Source organism: Stigmatopora nigra, chromosome 8, assembly GCF_051989575.1.
Source record: "Stigmatopora nigra isolate UIUO_SnigA chromosome 8, RoL_Snig_1.1, whole genome shotgun sequence".
Taxonomy (NCBI): Eukaryota; Metazoa; Chordata; class Actinopteri; order Syngnathiformes; family Syngnathidae; genus Stigmatopora; species Stigmatopora nigra.
Window position 1 is genome coordinate 1,989,316 of NC_135515.1, and position 24,849 is coordinate 2,014,164.

Sequence of the window (24,849 nt, forward strand, 5' to 3'; positions counted from 1 at the left end):
GAACCACAACCACACCTAGTAGACATTGAATTAAAGTCCATTATAAGGCCTTTGTAATGACATAATTAATTTACCAAAACAAAATTCCAGATGGCGAGAACTACTTCCTTCAATGTTGAACATTGGCAACACAATTGATTAAAAATATTGGCTTGTTTTTAGTCACTAAAGACAAAAAAAAACATCTTTGAATCACATTAGGTTTACAGGTGTGCCATACATGACCCAAAATGTGTTTTTTTTTTGCAAAAATAAATAACAATGCACACAATTACTGTACAAAATCATTTTTTTTTATCCTTTTACCTGACATACACCAAGCAGCCCATAAAACAAACAAAACAGTCATTTGATACAAGCCAGAATGCACTTGAAAAATATATAATAAAACCAAATCAATAATAGAAAAAGCAAGTCTCTTATAGTTGGAATAGTACAGCTAAATATGATGTACAAAGTATCACACAGTGATAAATTGCTAATAAAAATAAAATAAAAACAAAGTTTTTTTTACCTTGGCTTTTGACTGATCATTTTTTTGTTCTAGATTTTGTAGATTTTTTTTCCTTTTTTTTTTTGCATTATATTTTTTTGGGTTTTTATTATTGTTTTTTTTATACAACTTGTACATTTTCCTTATGAATCACAAGTGAGTCCTATGCCTAGTAAGGAAGATGATTAATTTATGGTACAAACGATTCGGAATTGTACATTTTGTGTAAAAATCCGAATCAAGAATGATAAATTCGAACTATCCGTTTTGGAATAATTTGAATTTTGGGTTGAAATGGAGTCTTAACAACCTGAATACAAGCAAAAAACAAAATAAAAAACAAATAAACAGACAAAAAACAAAAAAAAAAACATACATCTTGGACTGGTTGGAGAAAGTAAACCTTAAAAAAAATACATTTGTTAGTCCAGTAAAGAGTTTACACAGCAGCCTTGTCAAAATAAAAGCCAGTAAATTATAATGTTGCTTTCTTTAAAATGTGCTATAGTTAATCAACAATGTTTTGTCTCATAAAAGCGACCATAAAGAAAACTTGGTTGTCTTGGTTGTTCCAGCAGTAATAAAATAAAATAAAATCAATATAATGCAATCAGTGTGTCTGCAAAATGTACAAAAAGATGATTGACATCAAGCCACGCCTCCTTTCTGATTGTTTTTTTAATGAAAACACGTGGACGTGGCTAATTTGTTTTTTGGGTTGTTGTTTTTTACTGTAAATTCATGAGGTGAGTTGTGAGGATTGTTTGTGTCTAAAAAAGTGAAGTATTTTTTGGTAAGAAAAGAAAAATGAATGGCCAAAAAAACACTTTTTTTTCCATCAGAAATGCATCAAAAATAAGTTGCTGATTGTTAACATTTAATACTGATTTTTAAGATACCCTGTTTTCTTAAGAGTTGCAAAACGGACAACTATTTTTTTTAAGTTAGTATTATGATGGGCATCATAATTTAAGCAATTGTTCAAAATAAAATTGACAAATTGGAACTACTACAGATTTAATTTGAACTTATTAGGATCCAATGGAAATTCTAAATTCACATTGGCAACCATGCCATTAAAAAAGATGACATGATCACTGTTTTATTCCAAAAAAATCTTAATTATATCCTAAAAAAAAAAACCAAAAATGTTCCTTATGACTGGCTATCACAACATTTTTAGTTTACAAAGTCAAACTGACATTCATCCATTTCCACACATCAACTTTCTTCCTATAACTACAGTCAAAATGCCTATTTCCTTTTTTAAAAGACCGTTTTATCACCCCTCATAATTCCTCCTTCCTACTGTGCAACTTAGCCCCACGGTCCTCACATCTTTTCAGTCAAAAAGCATGACACAACATGAAAAATGACATAACGACATAATGACAAATCTCCAACTCAAACACTGGAATCCCACAAGTGAGGAATTTAAAAGTCAACATTATGAAATGACTGACAAGTCAATGAAATGATTCAACCATGATGTCAACACTGCAAGCCTCTCAAATTCAACCAAAACAAAAAAACCTCCCTGAAATAACACAGGCGTTTTTTAGCACCATCATTTAACTAGTGCATGTACACACACACACACACAAACAGACACTCTTCTGTATAATAAAAAGCAGCAAATAACCCAATTTGCTAGGAATGCATAGCAGACTGGCCTCAGTCACACTGCATTCCCCCAACTTTAAACGGTGGCCTCAAACGACCGATTTACAAGCTCAAAATGGGCTTCAAATGAACATTCTGTAGTGAAAGTGGGTCATGGGTTGGTGGCCGGGATAAAAAATTAAAGCTATAAAGTGGAAATGTCGGTTTCTTGAACGTTTTTCGGACCTTGAATTGAAAAAAAATAAAATAAAGCAGTCACGCTGCTCATTGAATCTTTGGAATGCGGCGCTCACACACACACACACACATGGATTTCACCTTTAGTTAACATGACTAAATCACCTGTTCAGATGAAATTGCCACTTTGCACGACTTGGTGATTCTCCTTAGAATACCATCATAAAGACAGAAAGCACAATTGCACATAACTAAGAATAACTGACCAAAGCTGAAAAGCGTAGTCGTGTAGTGTAGAAAAGAGATCTTATCTGAAGTTGTGGCAGGAGGTTCTTGAGTAAAAAACTAAATAAAATAAAAATCTAAAATAAAAGCAGTACGGTTTCGTATAACAAGAAGTCACTGTGGCTTAAAACTGAGGAAGTTGGGGAGTTGATGTCCTGTGACAATATCCCAGCCAGTGGGTTGTAGGACAACAGTGTGTGGGTTTGTGTGGGTGTGTTAGTGTGTGTGTGTGTGTGTGTGTGGAGGAAACTGGTGCCTACTGTAGTGTCTTTCAGACCAGTTGAGGGTGTCTGAAAAAGGAAAAAAACACACCATAAAGTCATATTGAGTAAACTACTGCAATAATCCAGTTAAAAAAGAGAAACATGAGCTCCTCCTAGTGGTATTCAGAATAATTACAAGTCTGGCTCTACAGTAATCCCTCGAATATTGCGGTTCATGTAGACCAGACATGGCTGTGATATACGAAAAATTGGAAGTTAGGATCACCCTCGTTACTACGTTTTTGCGCCTATATAGAAATACAAGTACAATTATAAAAAAGTGTATATTTATTAATTATTACAGGTGTATTATTATTGGGGGCAGTTTAGAGTGTTTAACCTGCTGTTTTAGCACATTTGGGGGATTTTAAAAAAACATGTTTATCTTATTTTTAGACTTTTTAGACCAAATTTTGAGAGAAACGGCGCATGGTGGCAGTTAAGTCAAATCCAAGTTTATCTAGGAATGTCTCTGTTAATTCAAGACCGGTTTTTAACTTACCGGATGAAACTGGAGTTCAATCAGACAAAGATCTTGGCAAGTGCGTCTGCGCCGGCGCTGGCGATGAAGGGCTGAGAGCTGTGGAAGGCCACGTCGTGAATGGCCTCGTCGTGCTTCTTCCTGTGGGCGGTGATCTCCTGTACGCACGTCCTGTTGTCCAGCATCCATAAGCGGACTGAGCAGTCGTGGCCTAAGGGCGAAATTATATTGACGAATGACAGTGTATGCTCGTTGCTAAGCTAACAGTTCACTGACTGAATTGAAATTTTCTTTTTTTGCAAGTTTCATTCATGATTCACTTTCTCGGGCCGCACAAAATGATGCGACGGGCCAGATTTAGCCCCCGGGCCGGCACTTGGACACCCGTGCGCTAAGTAGTAGAAGTAGAAAAATCTGAATTGTGTTTCTACTCACTGCCAGAGATGAGGTAAGTGCCTTTGGGATCTGTGGTGAGACATGTAACTGCATCCAGGTGAGCCACCATGGAGTGGACCACTTTACCTGCAGAAAAATGGGTCACATGACTATCACCTGTTTCACAAAACATAACCATTAATTGTCATGTTTACCCGTCTTGTTGTCTAAGAAGCGGATGGTGCGGTTCTCGTGCGCGGTGACGGAAATGGCCTCGGACGGGTGACTGACCACGCGGTTGATGAGTTCACTTCCTGAAAAAGTAGGACGCAAATGACTGTAACTGGACGTCCGGGGACAATTTCTCGTGGTGGACCTACCGTCCTTTGTCTGCGTCTCCAACGCCATAACGCTCTGCTCGGTGTTTAAGTCATAGAGTAGCGTTTGGCCGCCATCAAACGACACCACCGCCTGATTGGGGTCAGAAGCCACGAAGGCTACCGAGGTGGGCGTGCCGTGTTCTGTGGACGAAACGTGCAAAGTTACGGGTGTCAAACCAGAGGACCTTCCATTCGACTTCCTACCTCGCTCCTTGTTGAAGACAGAAAGGCAGGGGGCGGAGTTACGCGGGTCCCAAATGCGAACGGTGCCGTCGGCGGAACATGAGGCCAGGCGCTGGTGCGTCGCCGAGTACGTGAGACCCCACACGCCGTCCTCGTGGCCCGCCAGAACGCTGCTTTCCACGCCAGGGTCTGATTGAGGATTGGAAATAAGTTGCCATGGTTATAAAAATTGGCATTAGAAACTCAATGCAATGTGGATGGAAGTGCTGAGTTTGTATATTGAAAATATAACAATGAACACAGATCAATTTTTTAAATGACATTTTAATATTTCTTAATACATTCCTTTTTACTTGACATTGTACTTTATACTTTTGACTTTAATGATGAGTGATGAGTATGTTAATACTTTAGTGCTTTTTTCTCTTTATGTGTCATATGTACTGTTAACGGATGCACTTTTTTATATGTATCGTATCTTGTGCTGACCCGCCCCATCTGTCAAATTTTTAAAGTCAATGTGGCCCCCGCCCTGGCCCAAAAGTTTGCCCAACCCTGCTCTAAACCAAAATTTCAACTGCTGACTGACTGACCGTAGTTGTCGTAAGGATCCACGTTGAGATCCGGCATCTTCCAACAGCGCACGCTTCCATCTAGGCCTCCACTATAGCAAGATTCGCCATCTTCTCCCATGGTCAGTGACAACACAGCACCACTGAATGGCAAAAAAAAGGTTGGTCTTAAACTTTTTTGTTTTAGTTTAAAAACTTTTGATTGCAGAAAATGTAAGGTAGTACGGCGCACTTACCTGTGAGCTCTAAATGTGTAAATGGGCTCAACATCCAAAGCGACGTTTCTGTGGAAGAAAATATTGCTTAAAATAGTCTTAAAACTTCATTTTTGTTGAAATAGCACAGTTTAAAAACACCACATTTCCACTGCATATCGAAGATTTTACAGATTCTTACTTCTTGGAATGCATAGATTTATTCAGGTTCCATAATTTGAGGGTTCCATCCTCCGAGGCCGTGAGCAACACCGCTTGGCTGGGGTGAAAGGTCAAAGCCCGAATGGCGTCAAAGTGACTCCGGAGCGTGAAGCGAGGGTTCCAAGTCTTCTTGAATTCATCTCTGTTGTCTTGCATCTGCAAAGAAGGCAATGCATCCTCAAAACTTAGCCATTACCCCGATTTTTGGTAGAAAAACATTTATTTACATCCATGGAGAGGTCGTTGTCGTTGGCAACGGTGAGATCGGCCAGTTCGCCTAAGTTCATGTCCCCGCCTCCGACAGCATCCATGATGAAGACGTCTGAGGAGAAACCCAGGGCGCCACCTGCAGGTTGGGAGTACATATGACAAAAAAATCCCCCAAGTTAATTTTTTTGCAACCAAAATTGATGCATTTAGACTTCGATTAGATTTTACAATAAATAAAGTTGTCCTTAAATATTAAAAGTAAAAAAAAGGTCTTAGGAAAGTTTTATCTTTTAAAGGGGCATAAAAAAACATAAATTTTTAGTCATTTCACTACCTTTAAAGTAAAAAAAAGTCCCAAAATTATGACAAAATGATGCTAATCAATGGGATGAATGAAATTATGCATACAGAAAGGTTTAATTAAAAACTGGAAGATTAAAAGCGACTCCAGATTTTAGCTCACAGTTTAGCGGAGAGCCATAAGCACCCATCAAAAGAGCCACATGTGGCTCCTGAGCCATAGTTTCCCTACCCCTGTTAAATAACCCCTTCATACTCCCACCATACTTTAAAAACTGTACATAAACAGCGTTAAAATCTACCGTTTCGGAAGGCTCACCTTCTCCAGATCGACTTTGTCCCGACACGGATGGCGGCGGGGCGGCTTTGGCGGGGAAGTCCGACATCAAACCCGGTAACTTGTTCCTGCGGTTCTCTGAACCCGGCCACAGGAAAGACACAACAATCCGGTCACCCGGTGGCGAGATGAAGGATGACGTCGTAGACGGCCCAAGTAGACAAAAATAAAAAATAAAAAGACTTCATTCTTATACGAGCAAGATTAAGCGTGAGGTTTCAACGTGGACATTTTACAAGGCTGCATGCACGATACCCCAATGAGGTAATGACCCCCGGGAAGGAGAGGAAAAAAATAGAAAGAGAGAGAGAGAGAGAGAAAGTGCCCCCCAAAAAATGACAGATGACAGCCAACACAGGCAAGAGAAAGAGAGGCAGGCAGGCGCTTGGGAAAAAGAGGTCGGTTTTATTGACAAGAGATGCCCAGACATAATAATGAGAAGTCAACTCATAAAAAAAAAAAAAAAAATTGAAAAAAAAAGGGCGAGCGTGTGAGGGGCAGTCGGAAAAGACAAATACAAACGGTGGCGGGACGGTGGAAGGGTGGGTGGTAGGTGGGTGGGGGGTGGGGGTGTGTTTGGTGTTTTGAAAAAGGGATGCTGTGTTTGCTACGGTAGCTGCGTACCTAACTCCCGTCCATCCCCAGAAATCCTGGCCTCTCCCGCCCCCTCCCCGTCCTCCCCGGAGCCAAGAAAGTCAAATTCACTCAGGGCGTCTTCCGAGTCGTCTTCGTCCTCCTCGTCCTCTGGGTCCAGGTCTGTGGTCATGGGCTCTGAGACCATCTGGTGAGATAAAAAGAAGAAGAAAAAAAGATTCAAGTCATGATGCATTAAAAGGCAGGTGTCAAAGTGGTGGTCCAGGGGCCAAGTCTGGCCCGCCGCGTCATTTTGTGTGGTCCGGGAAAGTAAATGATGAGTGCTGACTTTATGTTTTTGGTTGAAATTCAAATGAAGAGTATAGATGTATATTCAATTTCCTGATTTTCGCCCTTTTAGATCAATAATTGTCATTTTTTAAATACATTTTTCTGTGTTTTTAGTTAAAAAAATATTTTGTAAAATCTAGAAATATATTTAAAAAGAGCTAAAATTACTATTGTTTTGATCTATAAAAAAATGAATATTCAGGGCTTTTAATCCATTCTTTGGTTAAGAGCTCAAGGCAAGCGGAAACTTTTTGTAAAATTCAAACAAAACCTTGCTTAAAAAAATATACTATTTAACATTGGAACATGATTTTTTTTAGAGTTTTTTTGTTGTCAGATCGGAGGTGGCAACAGTATTTAAACATTTTTTTACAATAATTAATAGCAGAAAACATTTGAATAATTGGAAATGCCTCTAATCTGTTGAAACACTAACATGACTTGTGAATGAAATGCAAGCGGTCACCTTTACTCGAGACTTTTTGCTCTTGCGAGTGCCGTCGATGCAGTCGGTGGCCATGCCTTGAAAGTCGTCGTCCTCGTCGCTGTCATCGTCATCATCGTCGTCATCCTCGCATCCGCGCAGGAAAGGAATTTTGTCCATCACCGATCCACCCACACGTTCCTTGGAGCTTTCTTTGCCCGCGTTCCTGCCAGACCATGGACCCAGTTATCGTTTGGAACCAAGACGCCAAAAACGTAAGAAAAACAGTGACAACATCTCCGGTCTCACCTCTTAATTTGCTCTTCTATCTGTCTGACCAATAAGGATTCTCCACTGGCCCTCGTGTCGGGCTCCGGAGAAGATTCGGGGGGCGGTGGCCCGTTGGCCTCGGGGCTACTCCGGCCCAGTAGGGAGCGCACTCGCTTAGAACGCATGTCCAGGATGGTGTCTGAGTAACCCACTTCTTCCAGGTATCTACATTGAGATGAAAAAAAAACTATGTAGATGACGAGGAATGGTAAAATAGCCAAAAATATGACCAAAAACCAGAATAAATCTAAAAAAATATATATTTTAGCTTTTTATATATATTTTTAAATTTTACAAAACATATTAAAAAGGGGGCATATCAGGAAATTTAATATACATCTATATCTTTATTTTAATTTGATCCTAAAACAAAAAGTCATCACTCATGATTGACTTTCCCGGGCCGTACAAAATGATGCGGCGGGCCAGATTGGGCCCCTGGGCCGCCACTTTGACACCCTTCTTCTAGGGCATAGTAAATACAAAGATCTTTGGTGATGCAGGGAAGATTTGGTGAGATTTTATGAATGAGATGCTCCGTTGATAAGACTTACTTGCGTAGTAGTTGACGTCCTTCCTTCCAGGACATCTGATTCGCTGGCTCGGAATCGGACTCGGCTGGGCCGTTGGGAACTGTGGAGTGGATGGATACGCAGCAAAGTATTAAATCAGTGGTTGTAAATGTGACAACTATAGTAAGAGTGCGACTTATACGCAGATATGCGGCTAATATGCGAGAAAATACGATAAAAATACAAGAGAAGATAAGGACGTCGACATACTTGGTTCTGCTTCCATCTCTGGCTTCTTGTCGCCAGGACTTAAGTCATTTCCTGTCTTCAGCTTTTGGTGTTTGGCCCTGCCCACAAATAAAGGACCACAATAGAATCATTGCCGAACTAGAGCTCTTATCACCGCATTTCAAAACCTCGATTAGGGCATTAAGTAGTGTGAATACTTCCAAAGTTTTATTGTTATTAGTCTTACCTTTCTTGTTTGAGAGCGTATTCTAACATTTTAATCCGTCTTACGAGGTCTTGTTTCATATTCTCCTGTCCTTTACGCTCACCTTGAAGGAATGCTACCTGAGCCTGAAAACACATTCAAAACACACACAAATATTTCATGAGATTCAATGCAAGTACTGTCTCCAAATGTTGGCTTTTATGATCATAAAAAATATATATATAATTAAAAAATAAATATTATAACGGTATGTTACGGGTGTCATCTATATTATCCCGTATTCCAGTTTTTGGTGGACTTTGTTGTTAACAAATTATCATTCAAAGCTATTTTCAGTGTGTTTGTCTCATCATTGACTGAATCCTTCTGCTGCGGTAGTTGCGACTCCCTGGTATATCTTACCACCAGGGGGAGTCGTAACACGGTCATTAGACTTATGCATTCCCATTTAAATATATATGTACATATACAGTTTAAATTAGTCGTTTAAAACCCAGGATAATTCACTTTTCTGAGCCTTTTTTAAACAAATTTGAACAATAACTTGTATGAGATCTCAATAAATGATAAGAGTCCATCTAAATGATGTATGAATCTCAAGTCTATTTATAAATAAATACCAAGCACTGTTATAATTATTATATATCAAGTCAGTGTAGTATTTGATAATTTAGTGGAGGATGTAAACAGAAGGACGAGATTTATGAGAACTCATGACATGTTAAGTAGAGGGTTGTGGAAGACGGCTTTTATTTTTAAACTTGTCCCTAACCGAGTCCTCAATGCGGGAGGAAAAAGAATAAAAAACACTGGCTAGATTTGAAATGGCGGAGTACAGTCAAGCAACATCCTTCCTTTATGCGCTTCCTTTGTCATTTTAAAGTCGTTTCCTTCCTCGGGGAACAGATTAAGTGTGTGGAGGGAGGAAACTAGTGGTCAGGGATGATTCAATGCGACTTCAACAATAAAAGAAATGATTGTTGGAATTGGGGGGAATGTACGCTACATTGTCTACAACATTATATATATTTTGGTGTAAAATCAGAAAATATTTGCATGCATTTTTAGATTTAGATTTTTTTTAACTAAAAACAAAAAAATGATTAAAAATTGCAATTATTGATTTAAAAGGGAGAACAGGAAATTTAATATACATCTATATCTATCATTTTAATTTGATTCTAAAACAGAAAGTCGTGATTCACATTCCCGGGCCACATAAAATGATGCGGCGGGCCAGATTCGGCCCCCGGGCCGCCACTTTGACACCTGTGCGTTATGGTATTAAAAAAGAAAACGTCATCCGGTTCTTTCCTTCTCCACCTTTGCCCGGATTCCACTTCACATTGGAACGTGCCTGTTCTTGCTAACGGCTAGGACGCGTGCCAGCGGAGTTGGCCATTGGCTCGACGGCGGGAAGAAACGAACCATTGATACTTGAAACATGAGCGGAATACCTAAGCATTTTCAAAAAAAAGCTCATGTATGTACACCCTTTTTTTAAGTGAACTTGGACTGAAGCAGAAATGACCCCTTTGCATTCTGGGACTTTTTCCTAACAGGCTAGCTTTAGCCCCCGGGCACTTTTCTTTATGTCGTGAAGGTAAACAAACAAGAGTCGTGACTTGGGCAAAGTCATTCGTCCACCTGATCTGGCTTTTCAGTGGGTACGAGTTACTCCACGTGACCCTTTGCCGCTGGCCTGAGCGAGAGAGTAAAAGCAAAACGTAAAATAAATAAATAAAAAATGTCAAGGACGCGTTTGGTTCTTCGCTGGCCACGCTCCATCGCCTCATCCTCGCATCCCCTAGAGAGCCTTCACGACCCAAAAAAAAAGGATGCTGAACTTTTCTGGGCCACTATACTATAGACTTTAATTACCATTAATAATAATAAATATCTAGTTTTGATATAGAGATATAAATACAGTAAATTGCCCAGAACATATGGATGTAATGTGTGTCATATAGCCAGAATCCCAAACCTGTGAATTACTGATATATGTACACAGAAATCTCATGAGCCAAGGTAAGCTAAAATATATTAGTCACTTGGAATAATGTACATAAAAAAACGGAAAACTCACATAAAATGGTGCCCACAATATCCTAAGTTAACATTAATAGATCCTGATTTGTAATGCTAAAGAGTGGCTAGCATAACAAAAGACAGATGGGTAAAAAGATGCTAATGCTAGACACTGTTAGCTTAAACATTAGGGCGAAAAAGCAAAAAAGTTCCACGGGAGGCCATGATGGACGTCAACATCGACCGGCGTCCAGCATAGCTTTATTGTTCATGTATATTTTATCAGGTTTCTATTTATAAACGCACGGATGGGAATGCAAGGCAGGAAAGCAGAGTGAGTAAAAGTGTTAAGTAACAATGCGTCGTCACATGTTTGGGTTATCTTATATTTATATGCGGCATCAGCAGAGTACTAGAAAAATGAACTGGGCGAAATATTTTGTATTTATTGATTATTTGACTGTTTGTTTGTTGTTTTTTGTGCGAACGTTATAGTGATATAATGACAGGAAAAACATTTGTATGGGTTTCACACTTTCCGTAACTTTTTTGTAGGTTTTATTCAGTAAGAACTGAACGCTATTGGCTGAAATTCAATGCATTTTTTAGACATTTTATTCAAATCAGTATGGTTTTAAGACCCTGGAAGTACGCTACAAAAATAAATAAGACTAAAATGTGACATGTTTACAAGAATGTTGCTTTTCCACAATTTTTTGGGCCAAAAATAACGGTTTTGCTTTTTCCCTTCATTTAAAAAGTAGCTAGTTTTTTGTCCTTACTACATGCGTGAAAGGTCATCATTTGATTTCCTGACTTAAAGGTCAATATCTATTCAATTGTCATGTCACGTTATAATCGTGGGCCTTGTACCGCAAATCATATCGTGAGTTTGCACCCCTAATAGTTACATATGCCCAATCTGTTTATATGCATGGGTTTAAACCACTGATCGCAGACGTTCAAATCGTAGATCCTTATGGTATTGTCAATGTCTAACTGGAAGATGGCAGAATGAATGTTTCCTCAATAAAACTAATCTTTAATATCACGTCAATGGTTCCCTTTTGTAGTTCGACGATCTATATCACGTCGGAGCAGCAGCTCACTTTAACGTTAGCCCATTAGCATGCTGTCAGTTGATTGGTTGTGGGCAATGTTTTTATAATAAATCATTCAGAGAAGCACCCAAAAATACACACACTACTATCTGAATAAACCATTTTAAATGTAGGATAGTAAGTAAAGAGAAACATTTACCCGAAGTTCGTCTCTTTCCGCCTCCCAGCGGTATTTCTCGGCCTGGAAGCGTCCCCACTCGTACTGGATGAAGTGCAGGATCCCGGGAAGAGTCATTCCCGAATCGGTGTCCTGCTGTGATTCTCGGAGGTGTGCCGATGCGGCCATGGCCCCGAACGCCGCCGCCGACGCCGAAGCTGCCGAAGCCGCTGCCATAGCTCCGGTAGCGGATACTGGTGCTGACTGGCCCGGCGCTGCTTTGGGCCCGTTTGGGTTTCGCCCCGATCCGCCGCTGCCGCCTCCGAAGTTCGGGTTTGGTCCACCACCGCCGGATCTGTCCGCCTCCATTTTTAACCGTTCAACCTTTCGCCAGGATAACGAGGCGGTAACGGGGCTAAAGGTGTGGGAAATAAAAATATATGAAGGTATACGAGTGCCTTCCTCCTTGTAGCGGCACTTGGTTAGAGGCAATCCTCCTCTTTCCTTTCTTCCTTTTCTCGGACACACAGAGCAAAATTACTATGTCGTTGGTAAAATACTACATATCCGGTGTGTAACTTTCAGTATAAAATGACAAGTCGCATAACTAATGATGAACTCAAGGGTTATTTAGGTCTACGTGCAACAAACTTCTGCAAAATGCACCACTCTGTCTCCTAAAATAGTTATTAGTAAATGAAAAAACTATTCAATTGATACAATATAAAATATGATGGTGTTGATATTGCTCTTAATCTGGTAGGCCATAATCCGTTTCCTGATCCTTGTATTTTTGTGTACTGGAAAGACCCATCTGTAGATGACAAATATAGGGTTATATTTCTGTAATAAACAACGAGTGCGTCACCAGGGGGATATCATTTCTTCACATTTTGTTACCAGGGCATGTTTTGCAGTCAACAAAGTTACCACTAGTAACATAAAATAATATATCTGGCTATAGATGAATGTGAATGGATTAATCCAATTTCCAAATAAGATCTCAATATATCACATCGAACGAGATCATAAATGTTAGCCATTGTTCAAAACAAACAAACAAACAAACTGATCTATTTACAAAAATGTACTCCGTAGCAGTACTGAAATGCGAATGAGAGCTGTTTTAATGTGCAACTTTATTTTTTAGACTAACCGGAAGCACTCACCTATGTACACTGACGCTGGGATGATAGCCGTTTAGCTTGATGCTAAATAGGGGACAAGTGGGCTACGTCTATATTCCATGCTTGTATAGCCAGTCCCACGCACATATGTTTAAATAAGTTCCGCTAGATCTACAATCTACAATATGGAATGCAAACTGTTGTTAAATTGCAAAGAAGAAATAATGGGTGCATCCCATTTTGGTGAGTTGTCATTGATATATTTTGGGTAAGAGATCTTAGATTGAATGGAATTATTGACCTTAATGCATTAATACAGTATTTCTATTTATAAAATATTGAATGCACAGAACATTACAACTGCACATTTGCACCTTATTAAGATGTTTAAGAATGATTTCTCCAACATTACATGCAATTGTACTAAGGATTTTTTCTCATGAACCACTAGAAGGAGCTCATGTAACATTTTTGTTGTTATTGTATGCTTTTGTTTTCCAGTTTGGATCCCAGTTCAGTGACATCAATGGGGACGTAGAAAACCTGGACTGCGGCCATGAGGATCACTTTATGCCAGGGCATATTAACCGGGGCCATCTTCCTCAACCTCCTCATCCTCTACTATGTCTCCCGAGCCCAACAGCAAATGATGGAGAAGAGGAAAGATCATGGCAAATCCTCCAAAAAGTCCGCCCTACCCATCTCCGCTCTAGGGGGCGGCCCGGTGGGGTATCCCGGGCCTGGAGGCGGGGCGGTCGGGGCGGGGCCCAATATTCGCGGTCCACGTGTAACCGTGCTCCTCCGCGAGTTTGAAGATTTTGAGAACTACGTTGGGGACGTAAGCGATTCCTTCCTGAGACAAAGACCTGAACTTCCCTTCCTGGTGGTGTCCGACACGCCTCCATACCCGCCGTTGTCTCTCCCTGACGGCGCCCGTTTGTTAGTCCTCACCCCCAGGCCGGATCAGCCGCCCCAAGCCCACAGACCCGAGTTCCATGTCCAGACTGAGTTCGTCCTCCTGGTTCCGGATGGCGTGGAGCTTGAAGTACCCAGGGCTATCGAGAGATTAATCAAAGAACTGGAAGGCGAAGGTGGCGGTCCGGTGAGGCTTGTAGCTTCACCCGTTCTGGTTCGGTCCGCCGTTCGCTGTCTCCACTTGCGGGTGAACCTCCGTGAGTGGACTGCTACTTATTCGTCGGCGGCTTCTGGGAGCAGCGGTAGCGTGTGCACGGCCTTGGATGGCGATGCCGTGGTTCTAATCCGCGCCGAGGACTTGTTCAATCTGTCAGCGCCATTGAGCCGGCCCCTTTTCCCATCACTCTTCATCCAGACGACACTAAGAGGCTGGAAGGTGAAACTACTAGAGAGCCCATGTTTCTCAGCCAATCGGCGGCCTCTATTCAGCTCAGCCCACAACCAATGGAAAGCTGAGGTTCGACTGAAGGACTCCACAGGGAAGCTGATGAGAAACTTCGGCATCAAACGCCTCCTGCTTCCCGACGGGAAGGAGCAATGGCACGGTTGCGGCAAAGAAACGCCTCGCTGTTTCGGCACGGTGCGCGACGACACGCCGGATTACCTCTATCTGGACCGTTGGACGCCGCCATGTTGTCTACGCGCCCTCCGGGAGACGGCCAAGTACGTCATCGGCATCCTAGAGAGCTCTGGAGTCCGCTATTGGTTGGAGGGCGGGACTTTGCTAGGCGCCGTTCGACATCGGGACATCATCCCGTGGGATTACGACGTGGATTTGGGAATCTACCTGGAAGATGTGGCAAACTGCGATCATTTGAGGAACTTGGATTCGGGTTCGTTGGTGGACGCTAACGGCTACGTGTGGGAACGTGCGGTGGAGGGTGACTTCTTCAGGGTGCAGTACAGCGAGGCTAACCACTTACACGTGGATCTGTGGCCTTTCTACTCGCGCAATGGCGTCATGACTAAAGACACGTGGACTGAGCACAAGCAGGACGTGGAGTTTCCTGAGCATTTCCTCCAGCCGTTGGTGGCTACGCTATTCGCGGGCATCAATGCCTATGCCCCCAATAACCAGCGCGCCTTCTTGGAGCTCAAATTCGGCGAGGGGGTGGTGGAGAACCCTCAGTATCCCAATCCTGCCAAAAAAAGATTGGACCGGGGAAAGTTATGAGCCATTTGTGTTCTAAAATATGTTGGACGGTGTTAAGTCTACTTGGAAAAAAAGTTGTAAGACTTTGGACTTATTTTTGCCATTATATTTTACAATAGGGTTTACAGTAGTGTGTTATTAAGTGTGTATTGTACAATGATTTGTCATTTTGTGTCTAAATTGACTTTATCTCACCTTGTTGCCTTGTTTTGCACTGATTTTTTTGTGTTCACCATAGTTTTTGCATTTTTTTGGTACAATATTTAAGCAATTCTGACATTTGTTGGTTGTAAAAACTCTTAATAAACATTTTGTATACTGTAGAATTCTAGTTACTCTTTCTCCTGAGCACAAGGTGGCGCAATACATCAGTTTTTCTGTGGTATTTGACAGCATACTAACTTTCTGAAGCAATTAGCCTCAATGTTCGCTGGGGGTGCTGGAGCCGATCCCAGCAAACTATATGCAGACTCCCCCAATCACTGGCCAGCCAATCACAGGGCACAAGGAGACAAAAGGACAACCTATCGTAGAGCTAGGGACAATTTAGAGTGTTTAACCAGCTAGCTAGCATGTATGTTAAAAAATATAATAATAATAAATGTTTACGTTTTTATCCCTGTTCTTGTACAATGTCTTTAAGGGGATTGGTTTGTGTTGAAATAAAAGCTTTGTTTTTAAATCTTTTGAGTACTTTGTGTATTTTGCCAGTTTTGTACACAGGAATGTGACATTACATCACTATTAAAGCATAAAAAAATATTTTTTGATCAAAACGGAATCTATTTAATGACACTACCTCTTTTTTGAAAGAATTAAATATAAAATACGCCACTTAAGACTTACTTAAGACGTGTGGCTTTTTATTTGGTTTGCGTTTATGACAGTGCGACATTTTTACCAATTTAAGGCAAAAAAAAGGGCTAAAAACAACACAAGTCAATGGAAAAGAAATAACGGATGCATTTTATAAAAATACACTTCAAGACAATAATCAAATGTGTATTTTTACTGTGCAATGATTTCCCAAATTGTAGCAACAACATAAAAGTAGAATAACGGCTCATACAAAGTTAAAAAAAAAAACAGTCAAACATACACATAAAATTCTCCCAAAAATGTTTTTTAAAGTCTTGCTAATTCAGTAAAATCTTTGGTTTTAGAGGAAAAAAAACTTCTATAAGTTGAGATATACCTGAGTATTGAGTTTTATTTGGTATTTTTAATAACGGAGTTAATATTATGATTTACTCAGTCATAAATGAGTCATTGCTAATGATTGTTCCTTCACTTCACCCTAAATATATTTTAAAAAATTGGATTAAGTAACCTGGACATCCATTTGTTCAGTTTGGGTTTTTCAGCGTCAAAACAATTCCGATTTTAGCAAAAAAAAAAGTGAAAAGGGAACTTTAACGGCAGCCTGAAAATGATTCAAAGCTGAAAATGTTCCCATTCGATTAAAAACAGTACAAATTCCAGTCAAAATGTCCATTTAACGGCATTTTTTACAAATTTTAGGATTAGCTTGACCTGCTAAGTGTCAAACATTTGTAACCATGGATTTAAGAGGTTCAGTTTTAAAGAGTTTTAAAAATCCCGCCCGGAAAATAAATAAAATGAAAAAACAGCAGCTTGGCAAAAGGATAGACGAAAGCGCCATTTAAAATCATGCAACATTTCTGCATTTATAACTTTTCATTTTCCTGATTATTACTCGATTGTTCATTCGGCTAAAAAGTACTTAAATTATTTTTATAAAATTAGCAAGGTGAAAAATGGTCATTTAAGGAATTGGTATTCCAAAAATTAGCAGTGCCAAATGGAAAATATAACCAGCATTACCAATATAAATCATTTAGTTACCATATTTTTAAGACTATAAGGCGCATTGCATTTAAAGGCGCACCTTCAATTACACATTTTAATTTTTTTCGATATATAAGGCGCACTGGGTAATAAGGTCTATTTTGAAGAAAATTTCAGACTATTAAGTGCGCCTTATAGTCGTAAAAACACAGTATTTAAAAAAAACAGTTAATTTGATCTATTTCTGTTTGATGGTAGAACATGAGTATTAAAAAATGCAGCCCATAAATACCTAGTGGACTGTTCACATGGCTAAAAATGGAGCTGCTTCACAGTCAAGAAAGAAAATAGACACATAAAATCCCCGAAATAAGTCACCCTGAAAAGTATTTAAACGTATCCTCGTTTTTTTGTTTTTTTAGCTAAACTGGCACAGTGACGCGACAATAAAAAGATATGCTAATTGTAACAGGGGTTCCAATGGGAAAGGAGTATTATTTGGGACATACCTTGTCAGAAATAGTTGGTCTTCTTACATTCCGATAATTCTTGGCTTATTTAAATGCCACAATATGGCTGCTAAAAAATGGCGTTACCCAGTTTTTGTGAAGAAGAAGAAGAAGATCCTCGCTCGGCAAACCTTTAAAAGCGAGAGAGAGACAGGGAGAAAAAGTCCAAAGAATAGAGAGGCCGAGCGTCCATTTTTTTTTTTTACATGACGGATTCCTTATCGTGTTTGTATTTTTGGTTCTTGTCGCTGCCTTTTCCGCCCATGAGGGGAGAATGTTCGGGAGACGGAATGGAGGGTATGACCTCACCAAGCTCCGCCCCTTCTGATTTTTTGGTGTTGCGGTCGACGAAAAACTGCAAGAGGCCTGCTCCGAAGGCGTCGCCCTCTACGTTGATCACGGTGCATGTGCGGTCACTAAAAAAAACAAAATGAGGGAAAATTATTAACAGCAACAGGTGAGAATTTGAAAGAATGGGTTGCAAAGGTCTAGCTGTTGAATTGTAGTCACTTTTTGATTTATTATTAACTTTGGAATAAGCCAGTCAATGACAAGCTCAAAAGGTTAGCCATTTTTTTGCCCTTATTTTTCATTCATTCATTTTTTTGTACTTTTTGTACCCATAAGGGTCACGGGGGGTGTTGGAGAGCCAGGTGGGAGACACCTTGAATTAGTGGCCAGCCAATCACAGGACACATGGAGTCTAGATCACAGCTAGGGTTGGGAAATTTAGAGCACTGGTGTCAAAGTGGAGGCCCGTGGGCCGAATTTGGCCCGCCCCATCATTTTGTGCGGCCCGAGGGAGTAAATCATGAGTGGCCTAGTCAAGCGAGTTGAGTTTGCTACTTACATACCGTTCTGAATTTTTACCCACTAGTCAAAAAGAAAAAAAATCAAAGTAAAGGCTTGCAATTTGAGAACTGGTAAGTCAGGTTATTCTTTACATTCAAGTTTAGGCATGAGTGAGTCTAACTAGCTTCATTGTGACGGTGTTATAAAACAGCCTGTGGTCAACACTGTGAAGAATTGCTACAAACAGCTAACAGACACATTGCTACGAATCGTACTCACACGAGCCAGTCGACGGCCAGGATGAGGGAAATGTCATTGGTGGGCAAACTGACGGCCTCCAGGATGATCGCGAGGGTCAACACTCCGCCGGCGGGTATTCCTGCCGCACCCACACTCGAGGCTGTGGCGGTCACTCTGGTGGGACGGAATGCGGACAAGTTGAACAAAAAATTCCAACGTGATTGATGCATTTCATCTGTGTCTGTATTCTCACCCTCTTGCCACTGAGACAATTACATTTCCTGAATACAGGGTGAATAAAGTTATCTAATCTAGTGTTTTTTTTGTTTGTTTTTTCAAATCAACCTGCCAAAGAGACTAAAAACGTCCGGTCGACCAAACGTCCGGGGCGCGACCAAACGTCCGGGGCGACCAAACGTCCGGGGCGACCAAACGTCCGGGGCGACCAAACGTCCGGGGCGACCAAACGTCCGGGGCGACCAAACGTCCGGGGCGACCAAACGTCCGGGGCGACCAAACGTCCGGGGCGACCAAACGTCCGGGGCGACCAAACGTCCGGGGCGACCAAACGTCCGGGGCGACCAAACGTCCGGGGCGACCAAACGTCCGGGGCGACCAAACGTCCGGGGCGACCAAACGTCCGGGGCGACCAAACGTCCGGGGCGACCAAACGTCCGGGGCGACCAAACGTCCGGGGCGACCAAACGTCCGGGCGACCAAACGTCCCAGTGACCAAACGTCCCAGTGACCAAACGTCCGGGGCGACCAAACGTCCGAGTACTTTTACACTTATATCTTGATAAATAGCTATTGTTCCTTCATGAAATAAAAACATGATGGCTTACAGGATGGTGATGATTTGGATGAAGTTGAGGGAATAGCTGTTCAGCTGCGCGATAAAAACAGCAGCCACGCACTGAAAGCAGGCGGCGCCGTCCATGTTGACGGTGGCGCCGATGGGGAGGATGAAGCGACTGATTTGCTTGGAGATGCCGTTATTTTCTTCCACGCACTTCATCATCAGGGGCAACGTGGCGGAGCTAATGAGGGAGGACCGGACAAAAGTCGTAAACACATTTTGTAGAGAGGGAAAGGCTTTTTCACATTTTGTCAGCCACAAAAAATAAAGCTAATGCATTTTGAATAGTGTCCGTTTTTTCCAAAAAATGAATTGTTTCCAAGAAATAAAGACAAACAGCAAAACCATGACTCACGTTTTGGTTTGGGCTTAAACCCGCCTACTCATTTTCATTAATAATCCATGTAATTTTCTGAAAAAAACATTGCTAGCAGTATCTTTTTAATACTACATGCTCATTTTGGTAATGACTGTCATCCCAAACTACGGAATATTCGTGTATTACTATTTCCAGTTCAACAGTTCCAATTTTCGCCAAAATGGACACACGCCTCTTACTACACAGGCCAAAGTTTATTACCTGGAAGCCGTTCCAAAGGCGGTAGCTAGAGCGGTGAATATTCCCCACAGGAAAGTGTAAGGATTCTTCCTGGTGATGACGAAGTAAATGGCGGGCAAGACGATCAAGCCGTGGATGGCATGACCCACAATGCAGCACGCTATATATTTGCCCAAGCTGGCAAAAAGCGTGCCCACATCTTCCATTTCTACAATTTTGCCAGCAACGAGGAACATGATACCAAAAGGGGCGTACCTGAAGAGACAAGAGAAACATTTTCAAGTCAAGTAAAATGTTTTGTACTGTAAATAGGGATTTTCTCACAAATTCAAAAAAAGGAAGTCAGCAATTAGAGCTATTCAAAGGAATGGAAAAAAGATATGAAATGTAACGTGACCTTACCACATGATCCACGAGACCAACACCATGGTGGCTTCATTGAATGAGTTGAAAAACTTAATCAAGATTTCGCCTTCCTCCCCCAACTTTCTCAAAGCCACACCAAAGACAATGGCAAAGACCACCAGGCCCAGAATATTCATACCATCCTGGTCAGTTCCAATAGGCACCTACATTCACACACAACAAAAAAATGTTGAAATCACACGCTAAAAAGCAGTCGCGATGCCGTATACATGCATGTGCATCAATGTATGTATTCATGTATATATGTGCCTATAAATATCTATATACATGTGTATACATGTATATATGTGGTGATATATGTGTATACATGTATATATGTGCTGATATATGTGTATATATGTGTATATATGTGCTTATATGTGTATATATGTATGTATATATGTGCTTATATATGTGTATATGTATATATGTGCTTATGTGTGTATATGTATGTATGTGCTTATATGTGTACATATGTATATATGTGCTTATGTGTGTATATGTATGTATGTGCTTATATGTGTACATATGTATATATGTGCTTATTTGTGTATATATGTATATATGTGCTTATATATGTGCGTATATGTATACATGTGCTTATATGTGTATATATGTATATGTGTGCTTATATATGTGCGTATATGTATACATGTGCTTCTATGTATATAAGTGCTTCTATGTATATGTGTATATGTGCATATAAATACACAAGTACATGTAAATATATTTCAGGAACAAGGTTACTTATTTATATATTTAACCATGTATTCATTACCTTATGATCTATATATTTATGTCTACAAAGTATTTTGCTGTGACTGTGTTCTCACCCTCTTGCTACTGTGACAACGAAATTTCCCTAATACGGGATGAATAAACTTATCCAATCCGATACCAAAACAAAATGTTAAAAATGGCCGCAATTGGGCAACTCCTTGACGTACCTTCTCCACCGTGTAATTGCGGACTCCATTTGTGATATTTGGGGTCACCAGCTTGTAGCTCGTGGCATACTGCAAAGTAGGCAATTAAACAAGTCAGGGAAATTGTTAATTTTTATGAAGGTGCAAGACGGGGGGTACTTACCGACTGAAATGCAGCAGACATCAAATTGGAAGGAAATATGTTTCTGTGAAGAAAAAAAGCAAATTGTAAACACATGGCATTCCTCATGAAACTCCAATCAAATTCCTTTTTGTACTTGTACAAACTCACGAGTCAAGCATCTGACTATCCAAACTACGAAAGAACTACGTTTGTTTTGTGACCTCCCCCCCCCAACTTTTTACCCAATCAGGTTATGTTTTGACAGTTAATAATCCATCTATAGTCGAGACTTCAGACAAAAAGAGAACAAACAATAGCTGGGAAATGTCAACACATTTACGTCTGGTGTGTGTTTTCAGGGGGTGCCGTAGTGATACATGCAAAATATAAACAGAGCAAGTACACCAGGGCGCTTTTTTGTTTTGGTTTTTCACGCATGCTTCCTCACGAGTTCTTGTCAAGACAGCCGAACACCAACTGAGAGGACTCACAATAATAAGAGACACGTGTTCTGTTGTCATAATGGCTCAGCATGAATGCCCCCCCCCCCTTTATTATTCATGGCATTCACCCCCCTACTCCAATGCTCTAATGTTATGTTAACTACTACTGTGCTCGGCAACTGGATTAGCGAAAAAAGGGCCAGAAATCCATCAGGATTCATCATAAAGTTCTACTTTTCAAGGCGTGTTTTGTATAGGAAAAATTCAAAGCAATTATAGAGTATTTAAACTAGTTGTTGTCTATGGCTTTAATATTATAGAAGGGTGTTTATTTAACTCTCAAACTTACATCACCGATGGCTCTGTTCCTTTGTTCACAAACATTTCATCACAAAGCAATTTTCCTTTGATTGGCACGTTTTCAGCACCCTTGGTCCTTTGTTTATCACGGATGTACAAAACGTTTTTTCTGGAGTTTTTCCTTTGTTGTGCATAATGCAGATGATTTTCCAAATGTAAGATAATTTAACGTTAAATGTCGGTGTTTACTCAGCTGCCAAACGTTTACCTTAACTACACATGCACAAATGAGTTTTACATCCATTTCATCCAAAATTTGTATACTTTTATCATTTTTTATGTGTTTTGGTGGTAGTATCGGGCATCTTAGGACAAATTCTAAATATATTACCAGTAAAATACTCATATTCCAAGTCACAAAAGCAAGTCTGGAACGACATTTGTAAGTAGAGCCACCACCGTACGTATTAAACATTGCATTTATGCAAATGAAAGTTTTAGAAGGGCAACAGAGCCAAATTATTGACTTATCTTCCAATGAGTTTGACTCCCAAGATACTGAAATGGTACTTTTTCTATTCAGTCTAATGCAGGGGTCGGGAACCTCTTTCATGAGCTAAACAATTCATATTTTCTAATTCTATTTCTATTATTCTATATTTAAAAGTATAAAAAAACATTTATAAAAGTATTTTTTTAGCAATTTCATCACTTTTAAAGTGGGAAAAAAACTGAATACATTTGACAAAATACTTATGCACTTGCTAATCAATGAGTAGGCATTCCAGAAGAGTCTAATGCACACAAAAATTAAGATTAAAGCCGCTCTAGATGTAGTATATTCAATTCTTAACCTCATAAGTTAGCAAAGAGCCAAATGTACCCATTGAAAGAGCCACATGTGGCTCCCTAGCCATAGGTCCCCTACTTTTGATCTAATGGGATGGAGATGGAGGCTTGGTTTAAGTAAGTGACAAAATGGACTGGCACAAATTTTGACTTATAGTTATAATTCCCTCAAAAGTAGGGGGACACATTACACACTATTACTGTGGGGGTGGATATAAGTGCCCATTTGAGACAAGAGTATGAATTTAGCCTGGAGACATGTGAGCTGATGCAACTTTACAGGATCCATTCCAGGCCAACTATGTCGCGTGTCTAGTCAAACGCAACGTGTCGTGCCGGTTAAAAGCCTAAAGTAAAGATTTAAAAAGGAACACTTGACATTTAAGTAAACAAATCAAAGTACATTTAATCAATTGAATATATTACTCACCTAATCAAGTCTAAAAAGGAGTCGATGACTTCTTTGGCTTCGGGTACAGCGTCGTCCAAACCGGCAATTTGAGGTTTACTCATGGTAACCGAGCCTGGTCTGATGATGAAAGCCATCACAACCCCAATAGCCGAAGCGATCAAGGTAGTCACCAGGAAAAAGAGCATAGCCCAGCCGCCTAACTTGCCCAGGGATTTGGGGTCGATACTGGCAGCCCCAGAGACCAGGCTACACACTACCAGGGGGATAATGATCATCTTAAGCAGTCGAATGAGTATCTCGCCAGGGAAACCGATGTAGATCATTTGGGTGCGGCTGAGTTCCACATTACGCACGCCGAGGCCGATGAATACCCCGATGAGGACGCCGGCTACGGTTAGGATTACCAGGAGGTTCGACATGACGATTCGTTTCAGGCGCCCGGAGATCGGCTCCGGCGAGGCGACGCCGGAGGAGGAGGACATGCCGTTGCTCAGCTGTTCTCTTCCGCCTTTCAGGTTGTTCTCGTCCTCAAATTTATCGTCCATGGCTCCCAAAAATAAAAAGTTTGAACCTAGAAAAGTTGTTTAGGAAGTCGTACTTGGTATCCTTAGTGTTCGTGGGAAGCTCAATAGCGCTCTAGTAACGACTTTCATAGTAAGTAGCTTTGGCAATTTGTACTTGAGACGAGATCAGTACGTCGTTGGATGGGGCGTGGCTTACAGTGTGATGCCCCGCCTCTTTATCAGGATTCCTCGTAGTAGTATTTTTTTTCTTCTAAAAATGATGAGTAGAGAATTAATTTAGGGCTTTAAGACATTCTAATGAAATAACATATCCATTTTGTTATTATACAGTAAAAAAAACACACTAAATGGTCAAAAAATGACTGGAAAAGCAGGTTTTGTTAACACGGATGAAATTAATATTTACCGTATTTTCTGGCATATAAGCCGTATTTGTAACTCAAAAAGGGTACGGCTTATATGCGCACAATATATACTATGCTCCTTTTCACCAGTAGATGTCAGTAAATTAACAGTATTGCAGTAAGAAAACAACCATGACTGGATAAATTAATAAATATTTTCCTTATGAGATTGACCCTAAAAAAGTGCTTTTGATTCACACAATACCTCAGAAATACATGAGCGTTGATTTCTAATTACATCTTTAAATATGTACAAAAAACATTTGAATTGTACTGAATTTTATGTCAAAAAATAAGTAGGTGAAATAAACCCTGGAATAGAACATAGATACTTAATGACTAAAGCTATGTTTACACTCGAAAGAACGTAAAAAAAATGCAACTGAACAAAATGCTCATTCAATTAGCACTACTTTGACTACATTTTTTTTGTCGTAATGAATTATGCACCAGG

The 24,849-nt window shown here is 40.4% G+C and overlaps 3 protein-coding genes across 3 annotated transcripts; 1 reads left to right on the plus strand and 2 right to left on the minus strand.

Annotated features, from left to right (window-relative positions):
• Nucleotides 1-271: 271 nt before the first annotated feature.
• Nucleotides 272-12,532, minus strand: strn4 (striatin, calmodulin binding protein 4). The gene is made up of 17 exons (XM_077723349.1): nt 12,028-12,532; nt 8,761-8,864; nt 8,556-8,632; nt 8,328-8,406; nt 7,753-7,938; nt 7,486-7,669; nt 6,720-6,876; nt 6,078-6,173; nt 5,476-5,594; nt 5,229-5,404; nt 5,069-5,116; nt 4,854-4,975; nt 4,282-4,449; nt 3,913-4,218; nt 3,758-3,844; nt 3,344-3,533; nt 272-2,868 (listed from the first exon to the last, which is right to left on the minus strand). Exons 1-16 carry the CDS (start codon nt 12,352-12,354, stop codon nt 3,364-3,366), a joined length of 2,406 nt encoding a protein of 801 aa, XP_077579475.1. The 5' UTR covers nt 12,355-12,532; the 3' UTR covers nt 272-2,868; nt 3,344-3,363.
• A 613-nt stretch (nt 12,533-13,145) lies between these two features.
• Nucleotides 13,146-15,898, plus strand: fkrp (fukutin related protein). The gene is made up of 2 exons (XM_077721932.1): nt 13,146-13,355; nt 13,614-15,898. The coding sequence occupies exon 2, from the start codon at nt 13,669-13,671 to the stop codon at nt 15,259-15,261; it is 1,593 nt and encodes a 530-aa protein (XP_077578058.1). The 5' UTR covers nt 13,146-13,355; nt 13,614-13,668; the 3' UTR covers nt 15,262-15,898.
• Nucleotides 15,899-16,086: 188 nt separating this feature from the next.
• slc1a5 (solute carrier family 1 member 5) lies at nt 16,087-24,131 on the minus strand. Its single transcript, XM_077721933.1, has 8 exons — nt 23,486-24,131; nt 21,503-21,545; nt 21,361-21,429; nt 20,411-20,577; nt 20,030-20,263; nt 19,436-19,630; nt 18,630-18,764; nt 16,087-17,974 (listed from the first exon to the last, which is right to left on the minus strand). Exons 1-8 carry the CDS (start codon nt 24,010-24,012, stop codon nt 17,761-17,763), a joined length of 1,584 nt encoding a protein of 527 aa, XP_077578059.1. The 5' UTR covers nt 24,013-24,131; the 3' UTR covers nt 16,087-17,760.
• Between the last annotated feature and the right edge of the window lie 718 nt (nt 24,132-24,849).